The sequence below is a fragment of the Dermacentor andersoni genome, chromosome 9, assembly GCF_023375885.2.
Source record: "Dermacentor andersoni chromosome 9, qqDerAnde1_hic_scaffold, whole genome shotgun sequence".
Classification (NCBI taxonomy): Eukaryota; Metazoa; Arthropoda; class Arachnida; order Ixodida; family Ixodidae; genus Dermacentor; species Dermacentor andersoni.
The window spans coordinates 65,776,042-65,795,643 of NC_092822.1; the positions used below are offsets into that span (position 1 = coordinate 65,776,042).

A 19,602-nucleotide genomic window follows, 5' to 3' on the forward strand; every position below is an offset into this window, starting at 1 on the left:
TGCCGTTTTTTCACAGCAGGCACATGGAACACCTTTGCATAATTATGTGGGTGCCTACCATGGAAAATACCATATTTTCATGCATGAAACACATTCGTGAATACAACAATGTTGAATTGCTGGAACGGTTAATAAAATACAACGTGCCAGTTGGTATAACAGTATTATGTTGATGTCAGATGAGCACTTTAGATTACGGTCAAGCCTTATAAGAATTGCATTTTTCAACTGCAGTCCACAGTAATCGCTGCCTCATGGTCCAACAGTCCAAATTGTGTGTTAATTGTGCACCCTTGTGTTCTAATATTGGACAGTGTTGTGTTTGAGAGCGTAAGGTGTGGCCACTGGTTGCCCAGACGTGTCATTCTGCTTGTTCACTGGTAAATGGCTTCAAATCTGTGGCACCTTCCATGTAATAGGGTAATGTCATATTTTGCGACATTAAAAGCATGAGATTTTACATTGAATTACATGACATGCATCTGTATCTTTCATATGTGACACATAATTTTTTGGTTGCGAACATGAGCAGAGTAAAAAGTTCCTCTCGACTGCCATGTGTGAACGAGGGCATAGGTGCTGTGCCTTTTCTTTGTACTTGTTTGGCTTCCAGTTCTGACTCCCAGCTGTTGGACCTTTCTTGTCATTTCAGGGCCACACCTCGCAAGATTTCCAGACAGCAGACTTCTACATCGACGAGTCAATGCCTTCGTCGATATCGGACAGCAATGGAGTCGTGCCTGCTGCACCAGGTGTTGTTGCACCATCGTCTGCTGCGACACCACCCGTCCAGCAAGCTCACGTGGCTGCCGAGCTTCAGCGGCAGCTAGAAGAGAAAAGTGCGGTGCTGCTAGCCACTCAGGTGAACATGCCGCCTTCCGCAGGATAGCACTGAACAAAATTTTAGTTAAGAAAATTATTTGGGTTCTCTCCCTGTGCCTTCTCATGATCTTGTGCTATCTTCTTGTGCAAATGACTCGCAGCCTCGATAACCCTAAAAAAAGATAGGGAAGGGGTGTGGCAATCCACACTATTACCTCGTGCTAATAACTGCATGCAACTAAAACATTCCAACCTTCATTAAGAACAACCTGGCACAATAGATGACATGCAAAAAGTCTGTAAGCAGGGTTCCCCACAGAGCTGAGTTTCTCTAACCGAGATTGCCGCATTTCTGCTAGTAGCCGTGTTAAAGCTGAGAAAGGTGTTTTGAAACCTTGGACGCTGTTTGGAATGGGTAGTGGCAGGAATGACGTCGCCAACCCAGGTGGTATGTTGATACTACTTCAATTGCAATTCTAGCTCAAGGTCATTCACCTTGGTTGCATCAGAGGAGGTGAATGGAGAAGTGCACTGGCAGGTTTTGCATATCGTGTGTTATCGCCTCAAAGCAAGGCTCCAGAAATAAATTTTGTTTTGCCCATTCAGTCATCGCAACTCTTCCATTGCTACTCTCCCTCAAAGGATAGCGCAGCCTGACGTCATTACGTTGTGCAGTTGAACCCAAAATTCTTGTCTAATCAGATTTTTACATTCAGCTTTACTATGTATTGTTGCACATACACTTCTATTCAGTTTTTTGTTGCTTGCATGCATGAAAATATGCTGGTTTCTGTTGGTGATATATGGGGAGTGTGAAAGCTTACCTAGGCTGCTGGAGGGTCTGCTGGCCCAAGACAGAAGCTTCTATGTGCAGTCTGTCAGTTTTTGTTGATGCAGGCTGATCTCAAAAATAATACTAAGTTCAATTCATTAATGCTCAAACAATTACGAATTGTTCAGCCAATTGTTGAGCTCTGACTGATGGCCATGCAAGCTGAATTAGCCAACTACGCCTTCCAAAAGTTCTGTGTGCACTTGCTCGGGGACAGCCTTTAGCAACTTACCTTTGCAGCATGTTTGTCCTTCAGATGTCTAAAGGTCCAAATGGTTGAAACATTTGAGCTCTAAACTGTACAGCGTAAATTTCTTCAATGTGATTTTGTGTGTTTTTTTCTTTTTCTGAGCGGTGGTCAGTGGCTCGATGCACCACTTGGTTGACCTACTAATTGATGAAAAACCGGACGCTAACCCCACATAGCCCGACGTGTCACTTTTGTTATGCGCAATTTGACACATTCAAACTATGATTAAATTAGGTGCAGCAGTGTTAATGCAAAGCCCATGGGAGTGCATTTTAATATCTTGGAGCAAGCTTGCAGTTGTAGGTAGTTCAAGAAAGCAATTACAAATAATTATTATATTGACTCTTTTCCTTGGAGCAGTAGTTAATTGTTTTTTTTTTTTTTTTTTTGTACGAATGCACTCTGGATGGCCAGAAATAACAGTGAAAAAGTGAATTTTCTTTTATGTGGGATGGTGTTTGTGCTTTCTGGGTTCAACTGAGCTAAACGGCTTTCATTGGTCGGCACCTGGTTCTTGCTGGTCTTCAATATGCAACACTGCTTTGGGTGATTCTGCAGAAGGAGCTCGAGAGGGAGCGCGTGGAGAGGCAAGAGCTGAGGCATGGCCTGACGAGCCTGTGCGAAGCAGCTGCGGCAGTGTGCTCGGACTCTCGCTCGGACGCTGCGTCGCTGCGCAAGGACCTGGCAGCCGCACGCCAGATGCTGAGCCAGGAGGCGTCGCTCATTGGGGCTGCCATGGACACTGCCCTTCAGGCCCTGCTAGCCAGGCTCGAGAACGAAAAGGTGTGTGTTTCTGTATGTAGCAATGGGCCCTGCCCTCGCCAAGTCTTGTTGTTGCAATGTAAAGGCACACCGGTTTGAGGGGATGCCATACTCCTGTAAAGCCACGGGACTACAGCTGACGTGGCTTGCCATCATACGTACATTTATTTGAAATATGTGAGTGGAGCAGTGGCTTTGACATTCCAGCTCGGTGGTGCTGTGTGTGGGGTTCTCACACCCATGCTCTTGGGACAAAGGAACGACAGTACAGTAGTGCAAACGATCACAAGGGCATTTATTGCACCTTTCATAGATCAATGCCAGCTAGCCAAGTTGCTATCCACAAAACATGCCGATGGGCGCGCGACAAATCTAGAAGTCCGACTCACCACGACCGGATAGCGAGTGAATATGTTCGCCCCATGCTGGATTCCAACGCCTGGTCGTTCGCGCTTACGGTCACGCTAACGGTGGCGCGCTCGAAGGCGGCCATGCGAGACGGTCTCGCAGATGCATGGATCGGCGCACGCGCGGGACGTCCGCCGCGTTTGCCGGCCCGCCGCCCATGCCAGCGAGCCTTCCTTTCCCGCACCCAAGTAGCCCCGCCTGTAGGCGGTGTCAGCAGCGCAACACTCGCGCCATCTCTCGTACGGCACTTCAACCACTCCGACCGCCGCGGGCGCCAGGCCACGCGGCGAAGCCGCCCTGCAGGAGACGAGCTATGCGGGAAAACTAGATCTCAAGGGACGCATGAGAGTCACGCATCCCCACACGTGATAGCAGTCGCATACCTGCCTAGTCTCCCAAGTTTCCCGTAAGCTTCGAAAATTTGGGCTTGTTTTATGATTTCATAAATGTTGCATCAAGCTTTATGGAAAATAGGTTCTGTATGCGAAAAAGTTGCGCTCTTTGCCTCCTAACCATCCATTGGAAGTCTTCTGATGGTGAAAGACTGCAAGAGGGGTGTTTGCTTCGATCAAGTTTGTACAGACAAGTTCCTGAAGCAAGCAAAATTGGCAGCAGGAAAGTTGATGAAAAAGTCACTCTGATATAAAAAAAAAAGTGTTGCTTATTAGTTTCTGCTGTTCATAGTTCTCTGCTGTTCCTAGTTAATTAATTAGTTAATCTAAATTAATCTAAAGCTAAAGCAAAGTGCGTTTGTATCCCACAAAAGGCGTGTGCTTAGGGAAAGCTAAAAAATTTGCCCAATTCTCCACTTTTGACTGATTCTCTTGCAGACAGTGAGTGAACACTAAATGGCCTTGAACTACTGTAATGTTATTGTGAAGTTTGCACTCATATAAGGGTTCAAGGCCACTGTTTGGCAGTGGTACACACAATAGGAGGCAGCATATCCAACTCACACAGGCAAATTTTGTGACACTTTGAGCAAACGAACTTCGTAGTGGCAGGTCTCACTTTGGCGGCACATTACATGGAAAATGAAGATGTCAACTGTAATCGATGGCAGTGTCGATGGGTAAATCAATAGGCACCTTGTATACTTTTTATTTAAGGTAATGTTTGCGAAATAACATCGATCATCATCAGCAATGACAAAATGGCATTGCACCCAACACCACAATTGATGCACTGTGAATTTCAAAGTGGAGTGCTGAAAGTGGTGTAGAGTCAGTAGTTTTTGTCGATGCTTTTCACTGCAAATGGTATGTGTGTGCTATAACATTTCAAATTTCAAAATAAATGGTTTCACAATTAGTACCAGTTCTGGATTGAGTAATGTTTGATTTGAAGCACTGTTACCAAAGTTACACACTTCGATGCACTGAATAGTTTGACGAATGCATTTGCTGGCAAGAGCCCTAAATTTACCCGTCTCACATGGGTATCAGACTTTCATCTGTTGCTTGCTTGTTTATGATTCTGTAGGGAAATCTAGTGTTCTCTATTAGCTATAGGCAAGTCTGCACTTTATGCAATGTGAGTATAACGGTTGAACCTAAAGCCAACACGAACGCGAGCTGCATAACACTGCTGGCTCACTCCTCTGTTCTCATTTACCACGGTGTCTCAGTGACTGTGGTGTTCTACTGCTAAGCATGACATCACAGTTTCAATTCATGGCTGCTACAGCTGCATTTTAGTGGGGAAAAAAATGCCAATCTACCGTGCTTTCGACGCACGTTGAAAAAACACCAGCTGGTGAAAATTAACCCAAAGCTTTCCACTACGGTGTCAGTCATAGCCCACTGTGCTGTTTTGGGACATTAAACCCCACAATTTAAAGTCTGCATTCTCCACAGGCTGCGTCCATAGCAGCCGAGGTGGACAGGGTGCAACGCGAGTTTGAGTCAGCGGAGGAAGACCACCGGCACCACCTGGAGGTGGAGCGCCTGAAACTGGAAGACGCCCACCGGGAGGTACGCCTGTACCAGCAGCAGCTCCAGCAGCTGTCACAGCTCACCGACAGCCTGCGGAATGACTCAACCCTCGCCCTTGCCACGGTAGGCCACACCGCCTCTGTCTCAAAGTGGGACAATCTAAACTCGCTGACAACTTTCCGAGTCAATGAGGGAAGAAGAGAAAAGCGACAGGGCAGAGCTTTTGTGCGCATGGCACTGCGACAAGTATTCCCACAACATTTTGCAGTACTTTCGATTTCATGGAGCACATACCGAGCCAGAGCAGCTTCCATGTGGGACAGTTTTGCATTTACTGGAATGCGGAACAAAAATGCAGAAAAATAGTTTAACACTCAGTGGTTTATTTTGTCTTATTTTGCTGTAGTAAAGAAGACGTTGGACTAAATGTGCGACTAAACCCGCCACCACGGATAGCCCGTGCCCCCAATTGCAATAGCCAGAGAAAGAAACAAAACATCCTTGTATATAATGCACCGAAATAATTCCATACAAGAACGCTCAAATCTTTGCAAAAACAGTCTGCATTTCGTGGATGCAAGATTCGTTCAAATTTTGTCTTTGACCAACAGCTCGGTACCCCTGCCTTGGCCATGCGGACAACGCTAGATTCGCATAACGGTCGTGATTGCAGATGAATCAGTCAAGTGACATGTGACATTAATTGTATCACTTCGCAGCTAGCATTCACATGACAGAGGATGACAGCGCAGACAGAGCAACCTTTGCATGGGCAATGGCGATGAAGCAAACACGACTGAACTGAAAACCCCCAACAATAATTTGGCTCTCCACCACATCGCGGAGCACTTTGCATGGACCAAGGGAGCACTGCGGGAACGGCTGATGTGTTAGTTCGTCGGTGCAACGTGCGCCGTTAGCCAAACTAGTAAATGCAAAATGGTGACCCGTAAGGAGGAGGAGAATGGGCCACCATGAAGGAGGGTAGAACAGAGCAACACGCAGGTGGGGAGAAAGGGTGGGGTTCCCTAGGAGCTGACGTAACTTTGAATGGTGGAGAACCTTGCCTTGAAGTGTGGCTTCACGGCAGTGTGCACCATGCTGCCATCTAACTTGCATTCTGACTTTACTGTCAAATTTAAAAAAATTTTGGTGCTGGTCATATGCGCAAAAATGTGGTATTTTTGGGAGCATTCTTACTTGCGCACTTTGCTGATGTAGCTTTTCCTTCATTACCACAGAAAGTTGTTTGTGAGGTTTCATGAGTTATGGTAGTGCAACAGGCATGGATGGAAGGAATGGAACAACACGAGTGCTCGCACACCGCTAAACAAGTATTTGAAAGGAACAGTACTTGCGGTGCAAGTGGAATATCGCTCGACAGCTTCCAAGCCAGTCTATGGGGCAGCAGTTTGGCTCGAAAAGAATAAACAAATAAAAGTAGGACCAAAAGCGAAATAACTGAGCAGGAGTGCCTTCTTTGGCATGACTCCAAAGCATTAACCTCACTGCCTGTTATCATTACAAGGTATATACCATGATGCACTCATCTCCAGCCTTTTGTTAAACACTTTCATCGGTTCTCATGACAGTTTATTTTTTGTGCATTAGTGCTCCACTGCACAACTTTACGCAAATAGGTATGTTATTAGTATCATCGTTCAGTTTTCCTATCGGGCCCCTAGTGGTGCGCTACATAAGGATTGGGGATCATCAGCAATAAACAGGGGGCATTTTACGAGCATAAAGATCTAATAGACATAATACGAAGAGCACAGTTAGAGCAATCACACAGCATGGTGATGCACCAAGTACAACAATTGCAAAAAACATAGTATGAGGTTGTCCTTCAAACTAATCCTTCTTTTCATGCTTAGGCTGTTCACACAAGTTCATTCGTGCAACCGGTCCTATATAATTGTTTCCCCTTGCCTCCCAATGCCCATCCGCAGTTGAAGAGCAGCTTGCAACAGGAGCAAGAGTCTGCACTCGCCAAAGCCACACTCGAGCACGAGCTGGAACAGGAGGCCCTGCAGGAACGACTGCGCGCCTTCGAAAGGAGCCATGAGGAGGAAGTGCAGGACCTCAACGAGGTAGGCTGAATCGTCTCGTGCGTATTTACAGCGCGGCTGTTAAGGGAGGCACGATGCACTTAAGATAACTTTCTAATTTTTAAAAACAAATTTGGGTGAAATTGCACTGTTAACTCTTTCGTTACTGCGCCTGTATGAGTGGATTGATTTGATTGACAGTTTCTCCACACGTTGCTAAACATTTCAGCAGCCAGAATAAGAAACTGAGTGTGCGTTGGCGTTTTCTTACGGGACAAGCAGGAGAGTATTACGGGGAAGCTGATCTGTTGGGCAGCTACTGTTCTCGATTGCGCACGCCTCCTGCCTTTTCTTCTTTACATGGGTTACATAGCTGTGAATGTGACGTGCGATGACCCGGGAGGTGATTTGCTGGTGCCGGAATGAGAAATTGAGTGTGCGCCGGCATTTTCACTCTATATGGGCACGGTGAGTATTGCAGTGAAGCTGTCACGGCAGGCGGCTAATGTTATTGATCGTGCATGCCTCGCCCATTTTGTTCTTTACATCGGATCATTGGCCGGAAAATGTATCGTACAACCAGTTTGGTGATGTACTGAACATTGGTACTGAAATATTGAGTTTTTCAGGAACGTCAAGTAAAATAAAAATAGTAAAAATGGTAAGCAGTAAAATATAAGCGTAACTTCATTGGGTCATTTGTGTTCTTGAGTGCGAACTTTGGCGCCGGGAAATGACATGTAATGGTATTGTATCTATGACATTCTACTGTATTGCTGCTATAGACTGTTTTATTGGGGGTGCCGCCATTTTGCTATCACAGCGCCGTCTATCGTCCGGCGCCATGCTGGTATGTCGGATCGCGCTAGAAAGTGCACGGCAAACGTGCTGTTGACGACGATTGACAAGTTATTGTGTTTTCCCGAGAAGTGTCAGCAAGTTGCTTGGATTGGGAAACTTCATAGCATGTTTTCACTAAGCTTTAACTTTGATATAGCCGCAATATCGAACGGCGACAGGCCTAGAGGCATTCCCGCAGCTCTGCCCACGATCGAAATAGGAGGAAAGTCTGAACATTGTCGACACGTAACGTATACATGTAACATGTTAATATTGTATGTCTAGCCTTGAACTCTATTAAGGTATCACTCGGGTGACAACAATCGGAGGTGTTTCTTGTGTGTCATGAGGTGTGCCGCGCCAGCGTACATCCCAATCCAGGTAACTGCGAAGCTCTGAAGAAGCACGTTTTGCTAGCTTTCGTGGTCCTATAATTTTCGCGGTACGAGTTTCTAAACATTGTTTATCTGGCACTCTGACATCAAGCTTTACAAAATAAAGAATCATAAAATAACTCGATCGAAAGGGCTTTCAACATGTATAAAATTAGCTGATGACAGTGGCTGCAAATATGCCACGATCAACCAGACATTCACGATGCGTTGAAAGATTATGTGCATTCTTAGGTCTCAAATGGTGCCCGTGTGTGCAAGAGCACCTCGCCTACTCGAGAGAGCTGAAAAACGAGTAATTACTCTTTGCAACAGCAACTTTATCTTCTGCAGTAATACAGCACCGCAATGGGCGGCGTCGACAGCTTGCCAGCGAGATTGGGAAGCACGGGAGAGCCCATGTGAACTAGAGCCGGCTGGCACATGGAAGGCATTGCTTTGTATACAGAATGGAAAAGAACACGTTCATTTCTTAGTCGGCACATACTGTTTTCATAATACGACCGTGGTCAACTTCCACCAGAACGTTGGTTGCCAAATATGATACTCTTAGAGCACGTTTGAATAGAACAACTTTAATGTATGTGCAAGAAGAAATAGTTCATCCATTCGCAATAGTTGATCGACTCGGAATACATACCTTTCTTTCACATCCTAGTTTGATCATGGGTGCCGAGTTCCGAGTTCATCACTGTGCGCTAGCTGGTAACAAGACCGTGCGTACACGCACGCGATGGCATCAAGTCCTTTCTGTTTATGCTGGCAGTACAAAGTGGACGGTTCTCTGCTATCGCAGCAGCGGTGTCCACGAAGTTGATATGACTGAAGATGCACTTCACGCTTGCTTCCAAAAGTTACTTTTGCAGCCAAATATGGCAGAGAAGAAATCCCAGACAGAACACGTTAGAATTGCACTAATTCACAATTAAACCACGTTTCTAAGCTGCCGCTGGGAGAAAACGTAATCTGCATGTACCAGTGCGAGAAGGAGAGCGACACGGCCTGCTGGTTCAAAGCTGCGTTCCTCCTCATCAATAAAACAGTCTATTCATCCATTTGAAACACCAGTGATCAGGCTGTAATTTTCTTTTTGCACTATACGTTGCGACTACTATATCTTGAGATAAGATGTGGAAATATAAAAGCACCGAAAATAAGTACATTTATAGCAGTAATGAAAAAGTTATTGTATTCTTTAGGGGTGTGTGAATACTGAATAGTATTTCAGTAACATTTGCTGGGCAAGTTGGTTCATATTAGTGAATGAAAGAAACCAGCGGGAAAACACGAAGACAAAGGACTACACAAGACAAGCGCCAGACTTACAGTTGAAAATATAATGAAAATGGTAGTTCCGACATCGAACCAGCAGCGCATGTGTCAGCTTCGGCAATCTAACCTAGAACAAAGCAAACAAGCAGGCATAGCTAGCCAGTCGAGCATTTCAATGATTAGGACAATGTGCACCAGCAATCTGAAAATGCGACCTATTTATCTACGAGTAGTACTGAAGCATCACTCATGCATGAGCTTTTGTTGTGTTTCTTGATTTCAAGCGCTTAAAAAATTTCCCATTCATTCTTATTCTTTTGTTTTTGCAATAATGCTTACTGATTTGAAATCTGGCAGGTAGCCATAGTTGCCTACAGGCACTAGTGGCAACTTACCTTTTCACTGGAAGACCTGTGGCTGCATGCAATTAAACTTGCTCGAAGAGCTTTGAGCAAGTTTAATTCGGACAAGTTCCTGAAGCAGGCGAAATAGGCAACGTCATCATCGCTGAAAAAGAGTCGCTGTGATCTTAGAAACAATGTGTTGCTTTTCAGTCTCTGCTGTTCCTAGATTGCTGCTGCTTGTGTGCTGCATTTAAAGGTAAGTCGTCGTAAATAATAAGCATACATGTCCTACAAAAGCCACCCAGACGTTGTTCATTTACCGGTACTTCCGAAACTCATTGCTCCTTCTGCTGCAAATGGCGACTCCTTTCCATGAGTGGCCTTTCTGGCTACAAGGCCACTTGTGGCGGTGGGCCCAAATTATTAAATACGGTCCTGCTATGCCGCAGCACTGCAAAGCCTCTCTACTGCACCATACAAGCTTTGTTTGGGACTTCATTGTAGAGCTCCTCGAAATTTAGATGCAAGCTCACCTCGACTTCCTCGACTTTAGGCTATGCCACGACCTATTTCACGTGCTCCTGATTTTCATCGCTTCCAAAACCTTTTCATGACAGAGATGTACTGTTTTTTTGCTGGAATGTTGGCAAAGGCAGGATGAACAAATTAAAGCATCGGGACAAGGCTAGGTTGCAGAGCAGAGCCAACCCTACGCGAGCATAAGGTCGTTCCCCTCCACTCAATCCGTCTCTCTCTTGTGTTGGCGCAGTGCATCTGCGAGAAGGACCGGCAGATCCAGATGCTGTTCCAGGAGAGGCAGGGCCTGGAGGAGCAGCTGCACAGCCACTTTGCAATGGAGAAAGAGGAGCTACTTGCACAGTGCCGCCAGGAGTGCGCCCAGAGGGAGCAGGCCATCAGGGAGGAACTGGTTGCCCTCCACGAGCAGCAACTCAACCGGTGAGCACGTGCTTTCAACCTGGTTGGGCTGGAGACTTGAAAATGCTGGAGGGGACACAGACCGACCTCGTATTTTGACGGGCACACCCGTATTCAAGAGCGGGGCCCATACTCTACTCGCAGCTCTCTCTCGTCTTTGCAAGATCGACAAGACGGTGGTGCCGTTTGATTGAAGTGGGCACTGCTCATTGATAATGCTGCTCCTTAGTGACTCGAGCGGCGAGGGGTTGTTTTAGAAGTGCCCTTCCTAATGGTAGGGTATTATGTTCCAGCACTAAGACTGGATAAGCAAACAGACAAGACAAGGCAGACAGCTGATGTTTGTTCTGTCTCTGCTTTGTTTTGTTTTGCAGACAGAGCTAGACAGTGCTACGTCTCGTATAGTTTACTTGGCTGTCCCATCCTCGTGTTGAAAAATAGCACTATGTCAAACCAAACTAGCCCAGCAGTATGTGCCTCCAGACAAGCAACTTTGAACATACGTCAATAGTGAACAGATCTGAATTGTAATGTGGAAATGACCTGGGAGTACAGTAATACCTCGTTCACTCGAACTCTCATACCTAGAAGAATTGGCTAAGTTGAAATTTTCCGTGGCACCGAACCATTTTTCATACGTGCCATGTATTTATTGCCCTTTATCTCAAAATATTTTTGGGCCAGATAGTGAATACCTCGAAATGTTAACTGGGGGTGAAACGCAAACCCCATCGCCGGACTGTTTAACAAGCTTTGCGCAAGGCTGCCACGCCTGTCACAAAGTGGACACTTTCCCCGAATGTGAAGTCGGGAACCTAACAGCATGACAACTTTGTCAAGCAACCGTGTCGCACGTCATGTGATGGGAGAGACGGGCACAAAGGCAGGCTCCGCAAAATAGCAAGCTTGACGCAGTTCATTTAGTTTGCTTTATGTAATTCAGTCATTTATCATCAGACGTGCGATTTCCATTTAAATTTTACTCCAAGCAACGCGCCTGGCACAGACTGACCGGGAACAATGCCACATAAAGGGACGTGAGCTTTCACGAGTACGCACTATGCGAGCAGGATGCACCAGTGACAGGTGAATTTACTGACGCCAAAATCGCTGGGATGGCTACAAACGTAGGCTGAACACAATGGCAACGACGACGACGAAGAACCTCGAAAGGTGCCAACCTGAAACATTGTTTGCTTGCTGCGTAATAAAGCTGGGTGTCTAAGTGCTACCGCGAAGCAGACCAGCCTTGCGCAGTTTTTCCGTGCTGAATAAAATGGCAGTGCCACAAAACAGAGCTGGTTCATACCTCTGGTATGTTGTTGTTTTTAATTTGAAATCTTCACAAAGACCCAGTTTAGAAGCTCTTTTTGAAAAGTTGGCGAGTAGTGGTGGATTTTTTAGGAAGAACTCGACTTTTCAATGCAATTTCCGCAACTTTGCTTATCTCGAAAATCCACTTCTAAATTTTTTCTGGATTTTACTACATGGGTTAACAATGTATTACTGCAGTTTTACTGTAACACAATGAAAACACCAATGTTCCACCACCAAAGCGATCAAGCTGCAGGGTTGAACGGAGGGACATTAACATGGTTTAACAGTGTTAACATTGTTTAACATTGCGTTCTCTGGACTGCAGGATTCAACACTGCCACGAAGAAGCGATACAAAAGGCCAAAGAACAGACGAGGCTAGAGCTTCAGCAGGAGTGGGAAAGTAGGATGCCAGATTTCAAGGTGAGCCTTTTAGAACAGCACAACAATGATCGTTTCTGGGGCTTGTGCGCTGCAAGTTGCAGACCATTTATGAGGATTGCACTACAGTTTGCTTCACTTATTGCTATTTTTTTTGTACTGGGTTTCTTGCTTCACTTCTTCACCCGAGCGGAACCCTACACCACAACTTAAATTGTAAACTGCAGATCGGGATCTGCTGCCTTGTACAGTCAAACATAGATGTAACAAAGCTAACACTAGACGTGTGGGAGCACATTCCACATCAAAGCACCAACTGTCTAGACTCCAGCTTTGCACTTGTCGCAGATTACCTCCAAGATACGGTGCATGGCCTGCATGTGAGGAGATGCCTCTATTAGGGTGAGAGGGAAAATAGGGGTTCCTTCCTGCCCCCCCCCCCCCATCCCCCCCCCCCCCCCCCCCCCGCTTGTGCCTGATCACATTACTGTGCGGTCACTCCCTCTCCAGCACCCTTGCGCAGAAGGAATCTTCAGCTCGCGTTTTTTCGAGCACTGCGAGCTGCCGCGTGCCCTGCGGTCTCTGCAAGTTGTTTGTCATCGTGACAAATAATGCAGCAGTGTTTCGTCCCTACCGTGTCTTGGTGCGCATGCTTTGACGGCTTTTTTGCCGCTGAAACTTTTCATGCAGAAAGAGACTTGAACAAACTATTGCCTCAGCTAACCTTTATAAAGTTTTTTGCTAGATTGGCCGAAAACTTCATTAAATCAAAAGCATGAATGAAATTTCTTTGTTGAATCATGAAAACAAAAATATACACAGTTTTCAATGTGACTAAGATTGGGAAATGAAAATAGTTTGTTACCTAAAAAGTTACATTAAATCATGGTTTGTTATATTGAGGTTTGATTGTATTGCATTCTTCGCTTTTACACTTGTTGTTACTTTGTTGTCTGCAACAAGTTACGCTGTTATTTTCTTTTATTTTATCCCCTCTACATTAGGCCTCGCTAGGTCTTTAAAGTAACTTCATAAAAGAAAGTCAACTTGATTTTAGTGGGACATAGGTCACTGCTTAAAGTAGTATAGAATTTGAACTGAAGGGTACATTTGAAGCTGGCTTGAAATTAAATGTTTACCTACTGGAAATGTCTCGTCATAACAGCCTCTGCTTGTGATTACAAGTGGCCTTTGGTACGAAAAAGCTTGCTAGACTAACATGTTCGTGTAGGCCACATTGGCATTGTCTCTGTGCGTAGTCACCTGTTTGGTAAACAGAGTTCATCGTGTATTTCAGCTGCAGTCAATTGTAGATCCTGACCTCTATGGTTACGTCAACTGGAATCTTCCAATTTCAGATGGCTGTAGCAAATAAATCCAAAATGATTATGTAAGATGACAACATAATGGCTAAGTTGCAAGAATAATTGCACTGTTAGTGTGAGCAGGTTACCGGCACCGACATAATCTCAGTGAGCTTAATTGTCTCCCACAGCCATTAAAGCATTGCTTAAGTGCTTGGAGAGAGCCACTCAAAGGTGTTATTGTCTGGAAGCCCTGCTCGTGTTTTGGCATGAGTGCAATGTGCACTTGAATAGTTATTTGTCGACAGAAGCTTTCACACGATGTTTGCATGTTTAGAAGTAACAGGGCTTTTATTTTCGGTTGCATAATTACGTTGAATCACTGTATTGGAGAAAGCATTTTGGCTCCAAGTTTTGGTGAACTTGTCAGATGCATTTGTTCACAGCCATGAATTGAATGTGACGAGAAGTTTCTGTACAGCCACCCACAGATTACCTTGATGCCAAATGACAGGTGTGCAGCACGACTCGAAATTTTCCCATTTGAAACTGGTGCGAACCTCGTGTGCCATGTTATTGCCATGCAGCTGTTGCAGAGGAGGGAGTCCATTGAAGACTTGGACACCGCTGCAGGAGACTCCTGCTCTCTCGAGGAGGCGAAACCTGACCCGTGCGGAGAGAGTATGATGTGAGTGCACTAGAGACCATCATCATTACCAGCCTGTTTTACATTCACTGCAAGATTAAGGCCTCTCCCAGTCATCTCCAATTGCCCCTCTGCCGCAGCAGCTGGCACCATCTTGTGTTGTGGAAATTTTGTTATTTCATCGTACCATCTACTTCTCTGCCACATGTGCTTCCCTTCTCTTGATACTAATTCTGAAACTAATTGACGAACGGTTATTTGTTTTATGCATTACATAGCCCATTTCATCTCAGCTAAACTGTTGGCTACCCCTGTTACCTCTCTAATCCACGCCGCTTTCATCCTGTCTTTAACCGCCCAGCCTGACTTGTTCTGTCGCTTGCCACGTGGTCCTCAACTTCCCCTCAAGCTTTCTTTAGCCTCGAAGTTTCCACCCAAGAGATTAGTACCCGTAGAATTCAATTATTGTATGCTTTTCATTTCAAAGAAAGCATTGTAAGCTGCTGGTCGTAACTTGGTAATAACTGCTACACGTGCCCCAGTCGGCATAGCACGGGGAAATATTTGGTGCTAATAAAAACTTTCTAGCATTGTGCACAGCACTCTTCAGAGACTCGCAGGCCAACGAGCTCACATTCTCTGTGCATAGGTTTCAGTCGTGCATTCCCAATTTCTTCATTTTTTTGTACCATATGCATGTAAAAATTAATAAAGAATATATTAGGTGAGAAGAACCAAGGCATTTTATGGAGGTATCACTCCCAAGTGAGCTTTATTTGTGCAGCCGTGACCGTGCTTTAGGCCAAGTAACTTTCAAGGTAAACAGTACATGTCTTGGCATGTCACATTGCGTCACAAAAAGAAGTGACCGTGGCACCAGCTTTCACATCAGGCCTTCACTTTCGTGTGAACGTTTGTATTGTACGAATGCAGTGACCTGCACTTTTATTCGAACAACTTTGAAAGATTTTGTACTTGCTAATGCGTTATTTCACTGAAAACTTCACAGCAAGATCGCACTATTCGGTCTGCATTGCTAATTAAGACACTTACCATCTTTTCGTTGCTTGCCTGGTACTTCTAGAAATTGAAAAACCACCACCAGGCCTTGCCAATGGAGAAGCAAGTTTCTGCCGAGATGTAAACTCGTTTTCCTGCCTGTTGGCAAGTGCAATTGCAGACAAAGTGGGCAAACACTTATGCCAAGTGTTTGGTTGTACAATAAGGACTGAAGAATTCAATCCTGTTGGAAATGAAGTTAGAATAAAAAAAGTAGGGTGCCGTGAAAGTCTGGTTACACGGCTCGGAGTTCATTCTTGTGACATGCTTTAACAGCCAGTTTCCTTGCTTGTTTCTTGCTGCAAGAACTGCTTGAGCTGCTCCACGAACTTTTTGTTCTTGCTTCCTGCATTTCTCATGACTGAAATGGTTAAATTAATTGACTGATTTCACTTTCTTTTTTCTTTCTCACTTCAATTCAGGGAGTCCACTGTGAAACTTCCCCACTCGGCTGACCCCATGCTGCTGGAGTTAAGGAGTGTAAGTTCATTTATTTATTTCACAGTACTGCAGGCCTGTATGGCTCAAGCAGGAGTGGAGTTAATACAATGATAAATGAGTTCTGTCTCACTTAGACTCCTGCGTTATTTGCCTGTGTCAAAAGAAAACAAACGTTTGGGTATTTTCCTTGCTATTTCTGTGTAGAGTTTTGGCCTTAGATTGTTGGTCAGCATTGGGACAAAAAAGAAGAAAAAATTATCCCAATGTTGCTACAAAGCCATGGGGCACGTGGTTTTAATATTGCCCCGAACTGACTTAGGGAGAATCTTGTTGCACTGTGGTGCCTTTATCATACAACATGTCGGAAGCTTGCGTATTAATGCAAATTCTAATCAGATTATCCCTTTTCATCTCGTTGCAGCAATTGCTTGAGAAGCAAAATGAAGTCAATAGACTGCAGCAACAAGTTGTAAGTTGACGCTTTGTGTTTGACTAGTACTAAGACACCCTTCCAGTGGCAACTATTAAATGAATGAGCTCATTGGCCTAACGAGAACAGGGTTTAGGGAAGGGGATCACTATGTTCCGTTTTCTACTTGGCAAGTGACACTGCAGAAGCTTCGAAGTAGTCCTGTCATAGGAGTCTCAACTCCATGCACTTTTCTGTACAGTTGTGTGCCATCTGCGGAGTAACTACCATACTTTATATACCCGAACTACGGTTGGGTAGCAACTGCAAGCGGTGCACTTGGCTGGTGGTTACAGGAACCTGCCACTTGTTCAGTGGTAAATGGGTTCAGATGTGCTTATCACAGAACTGATAATTCTAAAAATTCTTACCCAGTTTCTTCACGCATCTTATGATGCACCTCACCCATTTTCTCAGCCCTGAGAAGAAGGCTGAGGTCTCCATTTGATTTGTTGGTCTCCTCAGAATCCTTGTCCGGACCAGGACTTTCGCTGAGGATACCCAATTTTTGAAATAAATTATACCATGTGTTTGGTGCATGATAGCCTGAGTTGCTTATGCGCCATAAAACCCAATACAATACAATACAATACAAATGCTTCACCTTCAGTGTAATAGACATGGCAAACTTGGGGCACTAGTGCGAAACATAAGGTTACACAGAATTATATACTATGCGTATCTGGATCTTTTGTTTTATATACCGTAAAAACCGGAATATAGGTCGAACTTTTTTTCAAAAACCCATCGCGAAAAGTCGACCCTCGACTTATATACCGGACATTGGCGGAAAAACTACGGAAGTCTTGCAACAATGGGCGGATAAAGTAAACAGCCGCCTTCGCCATCGCCATCAGCAGCATGGCGGCGTGGCGACGCTGTGGCACACCGGCATTTTGCGTTTCCATTGTCGCAAAGTTATATTAATTAAAGGCTGCACTTTCATTTTGTTTCAAAATGAGCGGGAGCGGAAGCCGACGTCAATTCACCGTCGCCTTTAAGAAAAAGGCGATTGAGTACGCGGAAGCCCACGGCAACCTGGCGGCACAGCGCGAACTTGAAGTATCCGAAAAGAGCATTCGGTAGTGGCGGAGGCAAAAGCAACGTATTACAACTTGCAGCAACCAAAAGAAAACGTCATTTCGTGCCGGATCGCAGCGGACTGCAGAACTGGAAGGCAAGGTTGCGGAGTCCGTCCGCGAGCTGCGTGTAAGATCGCTGCCTGTGACTGCCGAATGCATCCGTTTGAAAGCGGTAGAGATCGCACGCGCCTATGGACTGGGCAGCGAGAAGCACTCGTCATCCGACTCTGATCAAAGGCGTTGCTCTGATTCGGAGTAGCGCTTGCGCACTTCGTGCCCTTCTGTGTACTGTACACCCGACGAACTTTTAACAGTATCGCGCGACCATCGACCCGCGTGTTTGTCAGCATCTTATCATCACGGCACGGAGCGGCGAAATAGCGAAAGTAAGGGCATGTGTACACATGCGCGTATCTCGTTTGTTTCGCTGCTCAGCGCCATTAATAAGGTGTTGACAAGCACGCGTGTCGATGATCGCGCGAAACCGCTAAAAACTTGGCCGGGTGCACATGCGAGCAGCATTTAAATAAATACTGTCACCATTGTGCAACCCCCCGAGTCGCATTTGTTTCAAGGTAAGGGTGTCATGTCTTTCGGTACTTTTGCCATTGAAAAGGATATTTTTTTTTTTCATTTTGAGGATTCGTTAGTTGGGGGATCGACCTATATTCCGGTCCGACCTATAGTCCGGTTTTTACGGTATGTTATTTTTTGGTCATAAATGCAAGCAGTGAGAGAGTGTTTATAGTAGTGGTGAGTGAATATTGGAAGTTTTGAATGTGAGTCAAATATTACACACTAACTACAGTGAAATCCCAATACTTCAAAATCTCTAATTCTGATTGACAGATAATTCCAACTGGTTTCTTGGTCCCGGCAAGGTCCTATGTACATGAATAGAGAAAAACACTCGCGAATTTGAGCTCCAAAGACCACGCAGTGGTTTAGAACAAAATTTCTCACTCCTATGGAACGCTTTTCGCATGCAGCCTGAGCCAAAAATGAAGGCGTTCTACTCGTGGCTAGCTACCGTAACATCGCGTGCCGTAAAAATGACGAGCGAAGAGAAGCTGAGGTCGAACCAGAGCAAGCAGAGTGGCATATGCCCCCCCTCCCACCCCCCCTAGTGTGCTCTTGATCACATTACCGTGCTCACCAATGCTCCTCTCCTAGGGCGAGCTTGATCATGTGATCTCCAACATCGGGCACGTGGGAGGACGGCATCAAGCCACCATCCTTCTCAGCTCACCCTCGCACATTTTTTCTCGCGCCCACAGCAAATAGCGTGAGAGGCGCGATCTTATCACGCTTGGACTTTATACTGAACCTAGGCTTCTTCCAGAACGACTAGCGAGGCGTTGATGTAGGAAAGATAAAAACTATTTTTGCATGCTGAACCACACAATTGATGGGGTGCTACATTTAAAGAGGCTCTCTTAGTTCAGGCTGCTTTTTCTCGAATGAATTTCCGGTCTCCTTGGAGTTTGAATTAACGAGATCATACTTTATTAATTTTCGTATGTGAAAGTGAACCACAGTCAAAGACCGATTTTTGGGGTGATGCCCGATTTTTCGAACAGGCCCAATATTTCGGACGCCTTCGCGGCATTGCCACACGCGCCCTAGAGTCTGTCTGCAAAAATGTCCGAAATTTCAGATGCAAAAACCCTTCACCAACTGATTTTTCAGACTTTTTGCCGTGACCACAGGTCTTCAACGGCATTAACCGAAGCCGCCGCCGCCTCGAACCGGCGCTCTTGAGCACAGATCCGTGGCAGCCGTAGCCTGCACTGCGGCAGTGCTAGGCAGAGCTGTTTCGACATTCGTTACCAAGCTCTTTTTGCCATCTTTTTCATTGAAAGAATTCACCACTGTCAGCAATGACGCCGATTCTACCTTTGTAAACCTAGCCAATGGCTTCGAAGCTTGGAAAGCACGGCACATTGCATAATACCGGTTTGCGAAAATCAGCTTCGCCTCAATACAGCAGTGTTGCGCGGCGAAGCATACACGAAGTATTGTGGTGAAGCATACCAGGAATGGGATAGGGCAATTGCCACG

General features: G+C 45.4%; 1 protein-coding gene across 2 annotated transcripts in view; it reads left to right on the forward strand.

The window, feature by feature from the left end:
• The window catches only part of Atg17 (autophagy-related 17), a 60,059-nt gene that overhangs the window by 31,398 nt on the left and 9,059 nt on the right, over window positions 1-19,602 (forward strand). For both annotated transcript variants that reach the window (XM_050176051.3, XM_050176052.3), the window contains 9 exons: window positions 653-862; window positions 2,463-2,687; window positions 4,931-5,131; window positions 6,961-7,101; window positions 10,677-10,864; window positions 12,486-12,582; window positions 14,432-14,532; window positions 15,972-16,029; window positions 16,412-16,459. In XM_050176051.3, the coding sequence (XP_050032008.1) occupies window positions 653-862; window positions 2,463-2,687; window positions 4,931-5,131; window positions 6,961-7,101; window positions 10,677-10,864; window positions 12,486-12,582; window positions 14,432-14,532; window positions 15,972-16,029; window positions 16,412-16,459 (1,269 nt within the window). The remainder of the gene's footprint in view (window positions 1-652; window positions 863-2,462; window positions 2,688-4,930; window positions 5,132-6,960; window positions 7,102-10,676; window positions 10,865-12,485; window positions 12,583-14,431; window positions 14,533-15,971; window positions 16,030-16,411; window positions 16,460-19,602) is intronic.